The 13,956-nt window shown below is 32.3% G+C and overlaps 1 protein-coding gene across 1 annotated transcript in view; it reads left to right on the plus strand.

Moving 5' to 3' along the window:
• Positions 1–13,715, plus strand: part of LOC108515736 (syntaxin-binding protein 4-like) — a gene marked incomplete at its 3' end in the record, with an annotated part of 80,538 nt that extends 66,823 nt beyond the window's left edge. The window contains exons 10-12 of the mRNA XM_017852859.1: positions 1,052–1,143; positions 9,708–9,797; positions 13,646–13,715. Coding sequence (XP_017708348.1) covers positions 1,052–1,143; positions 9,708–9,797; positions 13,646–13,715 — 252 coding nt within the window. The remainder of the gene's footprint in view (positions 1–1,051; positions 1,144–9,707; positions 9,798–13,645) is intronic.
• Positions 13,716–13,956: the final 241 nt, after the last annotated feature.

Here is a 13,956-nt window from a genome sequence, read left to right on the forward strand (position 1 = left end):
GAGAATTTCAGGTAGGAGGCCAGGAGCAGTGACTCATGCCTGTAATCCCAGCACTTTGGGAGGCCAAGGTGGGTGGGTCACCTGAGGTCAGGAGTTCAAGACCAGCCTGGCCAGTATGGTGAAACCCTGTCTCTACTAAAAATACAAAAATCAGCTGGGCATGGTGGTACACGCCTGTAATCCCAGCTACTCAGAAGGCTGAGGCAGGAGAATCACTTGAACCTGGGCAGTGGAGGTTGCAGTGAGCCCAGATCATGCCACTGCACTCCAATCTGGGTGACAGAATGAAACTTCATCTCAAAAACAAAACAAAACAAAACAAAAAATTCAGATAAACTCTCATAACATCTTTAAAAAGATAAATGAAGGTAACGCAACCATGAAATAAAGTAGGATGTTGTAAAACAGGAACAATCAGAGAATATTTAAAAGAATCCTTGGAAATTAAAAATACACTAGCCAAAGTGGAAAATATTTGAGGATACATAGATAAGTAAGTTACTCTCCATGTCAGAAGAAGCCTATGAACTGTTCTTTTTCCTATTTAACCTGTCTTAGCCTCAATTTTTTTCATCTGTAAAATGGACAGGATAAGAGGACCTACCTCAGAAGACTGTTGGGAGGATGAAATTGCTAAGCACCATGCCTGGCATACAGCAGCTGTTACATAAACATTAGCTGCTGCTATTAATAATTGCTATCAAACCTCAGGTTCTTCCAGCTAGAAAAGCCATAAATCATAATATTGTCATATGTTTCAGAAAAAGTTCTACTTATAATACAAGGGTTGAAAAACTATAGTTCCACGCCATATATTTGCTTTATTATTACTTAACCAAATTATTAATTTTAGCAAAGTTAACTGAAGTAAGTTCAGACCAATTTGTCTCTTACTTCTTATTTGAACTACATTTACCTATCACTTCAGTCAATACTATTTTAAGATAATTTATGCGGGTTAAATTTGAAACATTAGCAACTTCATATAGAATAAAGTAAGATTTAGAAGAGGTTAAATGCTATGTTCTTACTTAAATATGTTCCATTTTAGATTTTGTCCAGGTTGCCAGAAACTTGTTTTGCTTGCAGTTGGATGACGTAAATGTTGGTGCACATGAAATTTCCAATATATTAGATTCACAGGTAGAGTATGCCCTATACAATTGCTTTGACACATATAAGTCACAAGTCTTGAATGTTATATGTCATATGTGCAGGCTTTTTTCACTTAAAAATAGCAATAATACATGTTTCTTGCATAAATATATAAATACAAATCAATTTAAAATCAAAAGTAAATGTTCATCCTGATCTTCATTCTCCTCTCTCACCAGCTTCTTGTGCTACTCCCATACCTAAGTTTACCAGTATTGGCAATTTGATATGTGGAGAATACGTGCTATGACTAGCTAGCTAGACAGACAGATACCATGTGTGCATGTGTCCATTCTAATCTGTTTTATCTCTCTATAATATACACATAGAAAAGCACCTATATAATGTGTGTATATACTATGAAATTTTATAGTCTAAACCATCCTTATTTAATTAGCATCAGATCAAGAAACGTAAAATTAAATAAATACATTACCAGATGCTCTCCTGCCCCCAGGTTCCATTTTGATTGCTTGTAACACCCCTGTACCCCCACAAAAAAATTGGGTAACTACCCTTTTACCTTCTAACAATGTAAATTGGTTTTGCCTCTTTTTGTGCTTTACGTAAAATGGAATTGTGAAGTCTATTTGCTTCTATCATGTGTTCTATAGAAGTTTGACGTTTATATTATTGAATATTTTAGTCCTTTTCGTTGTGGATTTTTGGTAGTATTATCCTCTTAAGGACCTCCTTCTTAATTTATGTTCTATATAATTTCTATATTTAATTAACTAAAAAATTCATTCTTATTTATGCATGGCAAACCACTTGTTTTTGTTCCACCATCATTTGTTTAAAACCTCATCTTCATTTTTGCCATTGATTTGAAATGCAAACTTTATCATATACTAAATTTCTATCTAGATACACAGATCTGTTTCTATATCTACCATTTGAATGATTTTTACCTTAAAATTGACTTAGTCTTATGATATAGTTATAACAACTTTTCACTGGTTGATTTTTTTGTTTGTTTCCAGCGATTAAAATCATTGGATATATAAATATATATTTTTAAAAGAAACTTGTTATTATACAATTCTTTTAAATGTTACCAGTAGAATCTATATACTACAGTATTTTATACCCATAGCCATCTATTTCAAAGAAAATTCATGCGTTATCCTTTTATTCTCAAAACTTTGTCTTTCTTTTTCTCTGTTAGCTCTTATTTCTGTTCCATATAGACCTGGAATCTCGTCCTGATAACACATAATTGTATGCTTGGGAAATGATCACCCTATCATTTTGCTGCAAAAAAAAAAAAACTTTAAATGAATTAAAATGATTTGTTTTATTTTCCTATGTTTATAAGGGTTTACAAATTAAAATTTTCTTCTGTATTGAATTAGAATTATACTTATTGGTACATAATTAATCAATAAAATTAGAAATATGACATAACTTTTGATCAATTTTATGAACATAATATTAAAATATAAATCTATATTTTAATAGGATGAAAGAATTATTTTCATGCCAGCTCTATCCCTTATGAAATTACCATATTTACCTGGGAATTTCTGGACTCTTTATTCTGGTGGTTTCTTGGCTCCATAAGTCTTGATATGTGATAAGATGTTCTCCTATCTTGTTTATCTTATTTACTTACTTTTAATTGACAAATAATTTTAATTTATTGTGTACAACATGATTTAGAATATGTATACATTGTGGAATGGCTCAATTGAGCTAATTAACATATGCTTTACCTCAAATAATTCATCTTTTTTTATAGTGAGAACACTTAAAATCTACTCTAGCAATTTTCAAAATGCAATACATCGTTATTAACTATAGTCACCATGTTGTACAATATATCTCTTGAAGTTTTTTCTGCTGTCTTATGGAAATGTTACGTCCTTTGACATCACTCCAAAGTGCCTCCCAGACCTCCTGCCATTCTTTTAAAATATCGCTTTGGCTAATCTCCAGTCTTATCTTCTCCATATGAGTTCCATGAAAAATCTTGCTCTGTTGAATTTATACGTTATTTTGGGAAGAATCAACATCTTTATAAATTTAAGTTTCTGTGAACATGTTATGGCTCTCATGTATTTATATCTGCTTTGATGTCAATATATTTTACATATATTTTAATTAATTATATTTTAATAATCTAGTTACCTTACACTATTTGTTGCCATTAAAATTAATGGTACATTTTAAACATTTGTTTCATTTTAAATTTATTTGGTTATATATAAAATAAAATTAATTTTCATATATTTACCTATATCTTAAAACCTTGTTATAACCCATTTTCTTTTTTTTTTTATTTTCCAGGAAGTCTTCAACGTTTTTGTGTTCTAATGATCCCCTTTCTGAATTGCTAATAGTCTTATTAACTTAGATATTTCTTTATTTTGTTTCTGTTTTCAGTGATTTTAATTAATAATACGGTCAGTCAAGTTCTTTGAATGCTGCTAGAAACCCTAAATTCAAGCGGGAGAATAGATGTGTTACATGTTTTAATAACTTAGTTCAAGTTTAAAACAAAATTGCACTTTTATTTCTTGGACATATTTAGAGCTCTACTGTTTTCAGGTGATATCCTTTATTGACAGGAAGTTTGAATACTGTTTATTATTAATTACATAATTTCAACTTCCAGAAACACAGAGTATATAAGTATATGATTAATTTATTGAACAAATAAGTCTGACCGCTCATTTAAAAAATGATGCATGTAACTTTTTTAATGTTTCAAATCACTTTGTTCTCTTTTGTAAGGAGTCTCTTTTGTAAGCAGTCTCTAAGCATGTTGCCCATTGCAATCACCCAAAGATCTGGTTGTTCTGTAACCCTCAGGAGAGTACCCAGTTCTCCCAGCATGAAGCACTGATTTATCAGAACTAATTTTGTAGCATTTATTCAAAGAGAACTAAAGCTGTATTCAAGTAGCACAGTTTTCATTCTGCTGATTCAGGTGTTGTGTATTTATCTACCTAATGTTGATGGCAGGGAGCATTGTTTTTTACTGCCAAACAGTTCTCAGAGCTGCCATGCTCATTTTTTATGTGGAAGGCAAAGATAGTTGGGTAATTTACAACATGATTCTTACTTAATATTCACTTGTATTTCATTAAAACTTTGGTTTCACATTCACTAATGGGTAATGTAACAGTTCGAAGAAACATTATAAAAATCACAATTATTGTCATGTGGCTCACCAAAAACAAATACAAAATTACTGATTGTTTTGCAGTGTAATTCCCTACTTTTTTGAGTTCAAAAGCAGGTTAGTCCCCCATCTGAAGTATGTCAATCAGTCTGTAGTTATAGATGCCATCTGTCTATGAGGGTGGGAAATTCCACTATGGTTACCCCCTCAACCACTCAGTTTCACAAACAACAGGGCTGGGTCATTCTGTTAGGCATACATGTCTTTTACTCATATGTTTTCTTTTTTTGGCTGATAAAGATGGCTTGTCTTTCTTAATTTATTTTAAAACATTGTTACTGAAATCTAATATACACAAAATAAAGTACAAAATGTGAAGTGTACAATTTGATGAATTTTATTATGTGTCTCAAATGGAATCACCACTCAAAAGGCTCCCTCAGGCCACCTTCCCAGTCAGCCACCACTTTCCCACCTTTACATTGGAACCAATATTTTGACTTATAACAACATAGATTATTTTTGCCTTTTATTGAATTTCATAATAAATAGAATTATAGAATTTGTACTCTTTTGTAACTTGCTGCTTTTGCTCATTATTTTGTCTGACTCATAAGATCTCTTGAGATGCTATCTTTCAAGTAGGAATTGCTGAGTCAGTTTAAAATCAGTCCTACTTTTGTTTGTTTGACAACTTTTGGGTTTGGAAGAATATGACATTTAGAACCAAAAATATAATTATCTTACTGTGAGTCTAATCATCATTGCTACATTACAAAATTCACACAGTCCTACACCTGCTGCTGGCACAAGGTTATATGCAGAAAGGGCAAGGCTGGAGCCCACATTTAGCTGTACTCTAAACTTAGCAATAGCAGAATATAGTCCGTCATAGTATGATTTTACCAGACTAATCAAGTACTGTATCATGAATGGATTATGTTAAAATTATAGACAGAACACTAAATTCCCTAAAATAGATTTTCACAGTTTGGGCTCTTGTTAAGTCAATTTAGTGTTCTGCGACTACCATTTTAAACAAGTATGGAAAATATCAAAGTGAACTGTATATGATAAAACTGAGTAATGTTTCACTTATACTGGATCATAATATGTACATATTTCTCACCATGTATAGCAGTAAATACTTTATAGCCACTTCCCTAACAAAAACACGAAATATATATTGAACAACTGCAGTGTGCGTGTTTTGTTATGTTCACATGTTATTAAGATAGATAAAACTTGGCCTACATATTTTAAGGAAAAGTCATGTGCCCAAATAATTACAGTAAGAAAAGCTGCATTGTGTGGCAAGGCCGTAAGAGTAATAAAGCTTAGAACATTCAGAAAAGATTCATAACAGTTGCCATTTGAGTAAATTTCGAGGGATAAGTAGGATTTTATGTGCTCAAGAGGTGAGTAGGGAGTGATAAAAGTATTAGCATAAACAGAAAAATTAGAATGTAATGCACACAGAGAGTAGTCTACTTAAGAAAAAAAGATAATTGGGTTCATTCAGGTGACAGAAGTTATGCCTCAAAGAGTAAATGTTAAATTTAGAAGTCTATACTTTACTCAGTAGTCAGTGAGGAGCCATTAAGGAAAACAGTTAAATGACAAAAGTGATATTTTAGAAAGAGGAATCTTATGTGTGGTTATCTAGGAAGGGAATGAAAGTGGTGGTAGGTAGTCTAGACAGAGGACTATAGAAATAATCCAAATAAAGATAATAAAAACTGAAGTATAGTGAAGGTGGGGAGAATAGAAAGGAAAGACGTGATTGATCTAGATTACTTACCGAAAACAACTGCAACAAATATATCATCAGTAGGACTTGCTGACCCTTTGGACATGAGAACTATGGAAGAGGAATGAATGAAAAAAAAAAAAAAAAAACTCAAAAGTTTTGGCTAGGATAACTAAGAATATGATGGTACAGGTAGCATTAATAGAACTAGGGAAATAAGCAGAAAGCCTTTTTCAAAGTAGAGACGATGACAGGTTGTGTTTTAGAGAGATTTAAGAAGCTGGCAAGTACAAATAACCAAAGGCCACTGGAAATTAGGAAGTAGACACTGGGAAGGAATTTGGGAATATTTTGGAGAGTGATAGTTGAGGCATAATAGTGAATGTGCTCACTCAGAACTTGTAGGGAAAAAGGAGAAAAGGAACAAACTTTGGGGAACTTCCCAAACCCCCTTTCTCCATTTAAGGAGTAGACATGAAAGTAACTCATTGGGAATAGCCTAAATGTGCAGAAGGGTGGGTGAGATATTAGGATATCACAATCTAAAGAAGATAAAATTTCAAGGAAAAAAGACTTCAGTAATGTTATATATAACAAAGAAGAAAGTTGGTGGGGGGCATTTTCTTTGTCACATGGCAGTTTTATTGGTGAAAATTGGAAGTAATCATTTTAGAAATATGGGAATGAGAGGAAAGATATATAAGCCAGATTATAAGAAGTGAAAGGAATGAGCAGGGAAATGGAAGGAGAAAAGAAGATACCCAGAAATTTTTAGGTGAATAGGATAGTAAAGTCACACACACTTTTATAAGGAAAGGAGGTAATTGAATAGGTCTCTAATGAAAGGCCTTGTCAATAAAATTAGACTAACACTGAAGTTAACTGTTTTCTAACTGTTTCTGTTTAAAATGAATTGAGATTAGGGAATATGGCCAACAGAATAGTAGTTATCCAGAATTGGTACAAGTCAAGTAACTTAAAATATGATACAGCAGCAACAGTAAAAGGAGAGCTGAAGTCAGACCTAATCAGCACAGTCCAATGACCTATAGTATGTATTTCTTGACATCTCCAGAAGGAGATTCAAGAAAGCATAGTAGGAATGATTTACAATGTTACTTATCAGCTGTTGCAAAGTTCAGGGGATCCAAGGATCACAAATGTTATTGTGAGAACCAGACAAAAAACAGATGTGGAAGGTTAAGGAATATAAATTTCAGTAGTTAGTGATAGATTTTGAAAACAGGTATCTGTCTGGAATTGTTGCTGTTAAATAACAACAATTCATTTGCTGCTGCCTTAGCTGAAGTATATTTGAATGGAACTGTATTAAAAAAGTCATTGAGCACAAAGGGGCTTTTCAAAGAATTCACAAGGAACATCCATGGCCAATTCTCTGACTGCAAGTTTTTGCTGCACAGTCCAAAATAGCAGTGGGATCATAAAACATTTTTTTAATTCATGGTTTGTTCTATGACTATTTAGTCTAGGCTTTGCCTCTCGAAATAGTACCATGGATTCTTTTATGCATGATTTACCTCTATGATGTTAAGTTCAAAAGTTTATTATCACATCCCTAAAATCCCAATCTATAATTTCTCTTAATAAATTATTTTAGCTCTGGTATCTAAAATTTTATTTAAACTCTTTTTTTTTTTTTTTTTTTTTTTTTAAGACGTGGTCTCAGCCTGTCATCAGGCTGGAGTGCAGTGGTGCAATCTCAGCTCACTGCAGCCTTGACCTCCCGCCCACCTCAGTTTCCTGAATAGCTGGAACTACAGAAGTGCCCCGCCATGTCTGGCTAATTTTGTTTACTTTTTGTAGAGAGACAAGGTCTTATTATGTTGCCCAGGCTGATCTCAACCTCCTGGACTCAAGCAATCCTCCAGCCTCAGCCTCCCAGTGTGCTGGGATTACAGACCTAGGTCACTGCACCCAGCCTTACTTAAACTTTTGAATCCTCCTTATTTCACTTCTTAGAATGAAAAAATGGAATAGGCCATATGAATGCTGAGTAGCAACACTGAGTTTCCCAGATTGTGTTTTGTATACTTTAGTTCCATGAGCTAGTATAAAAATAAATAAATGAAGGCAACAGGGTGAAGAGGTTAGGGGTTTGTAGTATGGTGAAATTACTGAGGAAACATGACAAGTTATTATACTTTTTTTTTTTTTTTGGCAATTCAAATGCTCATTGGCATATTAAGACTGTTGGAAGCCATGCAGGAAATAAGATTAATTTTTTCTAAATCATTGACCACTACCACCATCACTACCACTCAATTTTGCTTTTACACAAAGCCTGTTGATATCCTTTGGAACACACTCTGGGAAATATTATTACACTGTAAAATGTGTTCAAAATTATTCTAACAATTAGGAATGAATTCTTATGAGTGTGTGTGTTGAGTACTTCTGAGAGAGTAGAGTAACAGAGCCATGAAGAATGTAGATCATATAAATTATGGGCAATGTCCATAGATACCCAAAAGCTAATGTGACAGACCAAAAGGAACCAGTGATGTTCAGGGAAATAAATTCTCCCCAAATAGGAAGAGTAACTCCTACTTTTGTTATTCTAGAGTTTGGAAAGCAAATATGAGTTTATTACATCTATTCCACCATGTTTTTTGTTGAATCTTTAGTAAAAATCAGAGACTATGATTTGTGGGACTCTTGGAATGGCCATTTGTTAGCTGTGAAACCTTAGGCAAGTTATTAACATTTCTGAGCTTGTTTCTTCATCTGTAAAATGGAGACAAGGTGATTGATATTGAATATATACAGTCCTTAGTAATGCATCTGCACATATAAGTTTCCAATAAGTGATTGATATTATTAATTATTTTTATTATTCTTTTTTCTACTCCATATTCGCTTCACCTATCTAAAGGGCCCTGCTTTAAGCCCATGCTTACATAACAACCACTTTCTCCACTTAATCCTTTAAATTCTATTTTCTTTAGTTGTTATAGCTTCCACATAGGAGATGGCTGTAAACTTGGATTTTTATCTCTGATTAGACTGTCGTTGTTTTTTACATTGTAATTGATGGTCAAAGACATCATGCTAGATGTAAGAGAATTGGTCATCTCTGCTATTTTTTGTTGTTGTTATTCACTTGTGCATAAATTATTAATATTATCTTCAATCTACAATTTCTGTGTGGGAATCTTTTTAAGCCACTTGTCTGTTGCATTACATTTCACTTAGTTAAAACCAGATACATGATTGATAAATATACTTTACTAGGCTCATGTAAACCATCTGATTTATAATGTACAGCATTTTGTTAGCCTTAGATACCATGCAATTAGAAGGAATATATTTAGGGAATAGTTTATGTTGGTAATTCCTGAAGTCTTTTGACAAAATAAAATTCCAGTCTTCGAATTTGGAATTTTAAGGAAAATTATATTGTTAAAATAATGATAAAGGTGACAACAAAATCAAAATTCTATTATAAGTAACAACAATGTAAGGTTAAGCCTAAATGAGTGAAATTGCTTTAATACTTTAATATTCCCTTTTATCTAATCAAATGACTCCAACTTAAGAAACTGAATTTTGTTATTAGAATACAAAAGCCTAAGACTAGTCAAAAAGGATTTTTATGTTACCTCTCATAATTAGCATCTAATGCACAACTTTTCTCTTATATTTTAATGTTGACAGCTTCTTCCTTGTGATTCTTTAGAAGCAGATGAAATGGAAAGGCTCAAGCGTGAAAGAGATGATGCCTTTAAAGAAGTGAATACACTTAAGGTGACCTCTAGTTTCCTTATGTTTTCTTCAGAAAAAAAAAGGAAAAGAAAAAATCCTATATGGGATTCTGAAGTATTGGGGCTTAACTTTATTTTTAATGGAAAAATATTAATATCAAATAGTAAAAATCATATTCTTTTATTCAGTTAGCCTTTAGAGATTAATTTTTTGGTCTACATTTTATGTTTCACATTATCTTGTATAACAATTTAGTGTGAACAATTTTTTGCTCATGTCTTCTGTTTAGGTTCTTTCTTACCCTTTTTATTCTCTCTCATTGGTGGCCAGGGCAGAATAGATGAAGACAATAAAGCAAGTCGTGGCAGTTTTGGGATCCTGTGAGTTTTGGGAAATACATTTTTTTCATATGGCAGGGGCTATTCTTAAGGGACAGGCATGTTTTGCTAACATAATTTGGAATTAAAGCAATATTAGTAAGAGAGGAAAAAACACACATATCCCAAATATACTGTAACATTTTCTTCTATTTTTTTATTTGTTGTTGGTTTTTTTGATTCTTGTTTCTGTTTTGTGTTTTTTGAGACAGGGTCTCACTTTGTCGCCCAGGCTGGAGTGAAGTACAATCACGGTCTCACTGTAGCCTCAACTCCTGGGTTCAAACGATTCTCCCTCCTCAAACCTCCCAAGTTAGCTGGGACAACATGTCCCATGCCACCATGCTCAGCTAATTTTTTTTTTTTTTTTTTTTAAATTTTTATTTTGTAGAGATGGTGTCTCACTGTTTTGTTCAGACTGGTCTCAAACACCCGGGCTCAAATGACCCACCTGCCTCCGGCCTCTCAAAGTACTGGGATTACAGGTGTGAGCCACCATGTCTGGCCTTGATTGTCTTTATATGGTTTCATTCTGTTTTTAGAGGAATATTACCTTTAAATTATATCCTAATTTTTACAGGAAAACTCTATTTTCCAAATCTTCAGGAAAAGCAAACATAACCATTGATTTACCACTAATTCACCATAGGGAACATATTTTTTAATTTTTATTTTATTAAATAAAGGTATAGTATATTGACAGTTATTTAATTTTTATTAATAGAAAAATCTTTACACCAAAAGAAAGAAAATTTTTTTTGCTAATCTTAGTTTTTATAATTCCAACCTCTAGAGAAAGCCATTGTTGCAAAATATATTATTTATCTTTTCATAGATTTTTCTCTACACAGAAAATTATATTTTTAAAAATAGGTAGGGCATGATGGCTCACACCTGTAATCGCAGTACTTTGGGAGGCTGAGGCAAGAGGATTACTTGAGCTCAGGAGTTTAATATCAGCCTGGGCAACATAGCAGGACCCCATCTCTACTATTTAAAACAGAAAACAAAATAAATAAATAAATATATGTATATGTGGGGACAGGGAGTATGTGAGAAATTTCTGTACTTTCCTCTCAATTTTGCTATGAATCCAAAACTGCTTCAAAAAATAATAAAGCCTTAAAAAATTTTTTCCAATATGTGTGTATTTTCACTTCTATGTAAGTCACTTCATACATCCACACTTTTTTTATAACTTGCCATCTTTTTTTTCTCTCTCTCTCTCTTTATAAGAATTATATCTCAGGCAGCTTTTCAGGTTAATATACACAGATCTACCAAATTCTTCTCGATAACTCTCCTATACATTAAATGGTTATTTAGCCAGTTCCCTATTGATAGACATTAGACTATTTCCAGTTTTTAAAAATAATTTCATCTTCAGCAGCTTTGTAGATGTATCTTTGGGCATTTGTACAGTATATACACAGAATAGATGTCTGAAAATATAATTGCTTTATTAAAAATTGTAGACACTTAAAATTTTGCATATGTGACCATATTCCCTTTGAAAAGGTTTTGCCAATTCACATTCCTTCCTAAAGTATATGAGGATTTCACTGCTCTAATAGTATTTTATGTATTTATTTTCTTACCTTTGAAACCACTATCATTCCACATATTTTAGTTTAACAATTGTTTTGCCGGAAAATAAAAATTTGGTTTTAAAAATACATTGACAGTGGTTTCCTTATATTCTCTTAGAAAACTTCCCCAATGTTGGTTACCTTCATAAGATAACTTTTTATGTATTCTCTTACCTCTGCCTAAACCGTTAGACTTGTGGTTTATCAGAATTTTCAGAGGCTCTCAGATCTTTTTTATTTCCTTATAGTTTATCATTGTTAAATTTAGTGACATGATATATTTGTTTTTATTTTAATATCAATAGTAATTATTAGAATGTTAATTTGAAAGTGTCTATGCCATATTAATTTAACATTTAAATAAGACTTTCCTGAGGAGTCATTCAATAAATCAGGATTTACCTTTAAAGTTCATGAAATGTAATTGAATATACCCTAATATGACAAAACCTAAACTCCCAGATAAGCCGGCAACCAGCTAGCTCAGTTGGTTAGAATATGGTGCAAAAATTCCAGATAAAACAAATTTTACATGTTATAATTACTTTTACCTCAAAACCTATCTATTGGCTGGCCAGTTAAAGAAGCCATGTGAAGTAGTGTACAAAGCAATAAATATTTCGTTAAAGGTAATGTTTTTGTTTTCATTTTTTCTACTTGTATTATACACTCATATAAAAGCAGAGGTTGTTAAATGAAGTTCACAAAGCATTTAGATGGTGTCTCATCACTTTTCATTATCCTGTGACATCTCTATTCTTCATGTCTAATAGGTACAAATAAAAATGGAACCAAGATAATTTTATGTCAGTAGCTAATTTTTATCTTGCAAGAATAATTTTTAAAAGTGTTGTGGGCTTTATTTAAGGAAGCCTTTCTGCTGAATTCACATTGCTACTGCTTTGCAAAGGTGAATGGAAAATAGATACATTTTCCATTTACAGATACAAAAAAAACTAGGGCACCAAGAGTGAAGGTGACTTGCCAGAACAGAAAATCACAGGAGCCAGCAGTCTCTTGGCTCCTGTGGCATATTCATTAGATTGCTATATTACATTCATTTTCATATACCTTCATTTCACCTCTTAGACAAGAATAAGCTGAAATATACCAGAAACGATATTGCCTCTTATAAACATTGCAATATTGCCATGAATCTTTACCACTCAATTTAATGTTCGAGCAATTCCTCTGTTCAGGTTTGTATTTAATGGCTCTTAAATTACTCTTAGTATTTCTGATTTGACCAATAAAATGTGGATTTATTTAAGATATAACTAACAAAATTGGACATTGTAGGGTATATGCTTCACTTAATTTCAAATCCAAAAGTGTTTTATTTGTATGCATAATATTAATCTTAATAACTATTATTTTATATTTTAGTTACATTAGTCATATCTGTCTTTTCATGGATAAAAGTCTTCCAAGAATAAGCTAAAATTAAATTAGGAAATTAAGAGGTGAGCCAGTCTCATCATATGCGCTCTTTAATATGGTCAAAGACCTTTAATTCTAATTTGTAATAATAATTCTCTTCAATTTGGTGTCTCTTTGGCAATGATAGCTTAACCAAAATCCAGTTAATATTTACACATTTGTGTTCTTAACTGGCTTCTGTTTGAGCTTACATTTTGAGATTTTGCAAAATTAAGGTAATAAAAAGTATATTTACATCACAATTTACTGTAAATAGCTAATTACTTTTCAGTGCCCATGTAAAGCTGGGATACATCACAATTTACTGTAAATAGCTAATTACTTTTCAGTGCCCATGTAAAGCTGGGAAATGACTAGAAGCAACATTTTCAGGTTGTAGCAATTTGATATCTGGGGAATATAAGCTTTGAAACAAGGGACTAATAAGTCATACTTGTTGATACTTTCATAACAAGTTGTTAATTTGGTGGTTTTTTAAATATAGGAAAAATTATTGGAATCAGATAAGCAAAGGAAACAATTGACAGAAGAGCTCCAGAATGTGAAGCAAGTAAGTATATGTATTGTGTATATGTGTGTTCGTGTGTGTGTGTGTGTGAATATATGAGGTATAATTATAAAGCTGTGGTTCTTTATAATATCCCAGAGCTTCCTGATACATATTATATAATACAAAATAGCATAGATCTTAAAAGCAATCACTTTTGGAGGCTTTACCTATGCTAAAGTCTTGCTACTATTGCTCAAAAAAAATGTTAAAATTTCTTTGAAATTGCTTTGAAAGAAAGATATCCA

This window comes from Rhinopithecus bieti, unplaced genomic scaffold (genome assembly GCF_001698545.2).
Source record: "Rhinopithecus bieti isolate Rb0 unplaced genomic scaffold, ASM169854v2 scaffold_35291, whole genome shotgun sequence".
Classification (NCBI taxonomy): domain Eukaryota; kingdom Metazoa; phylum Chordata; class Mammalia; order Primates; family Cercopithecidae; genus Rhinopithecus; species Rhinopithecus bieti.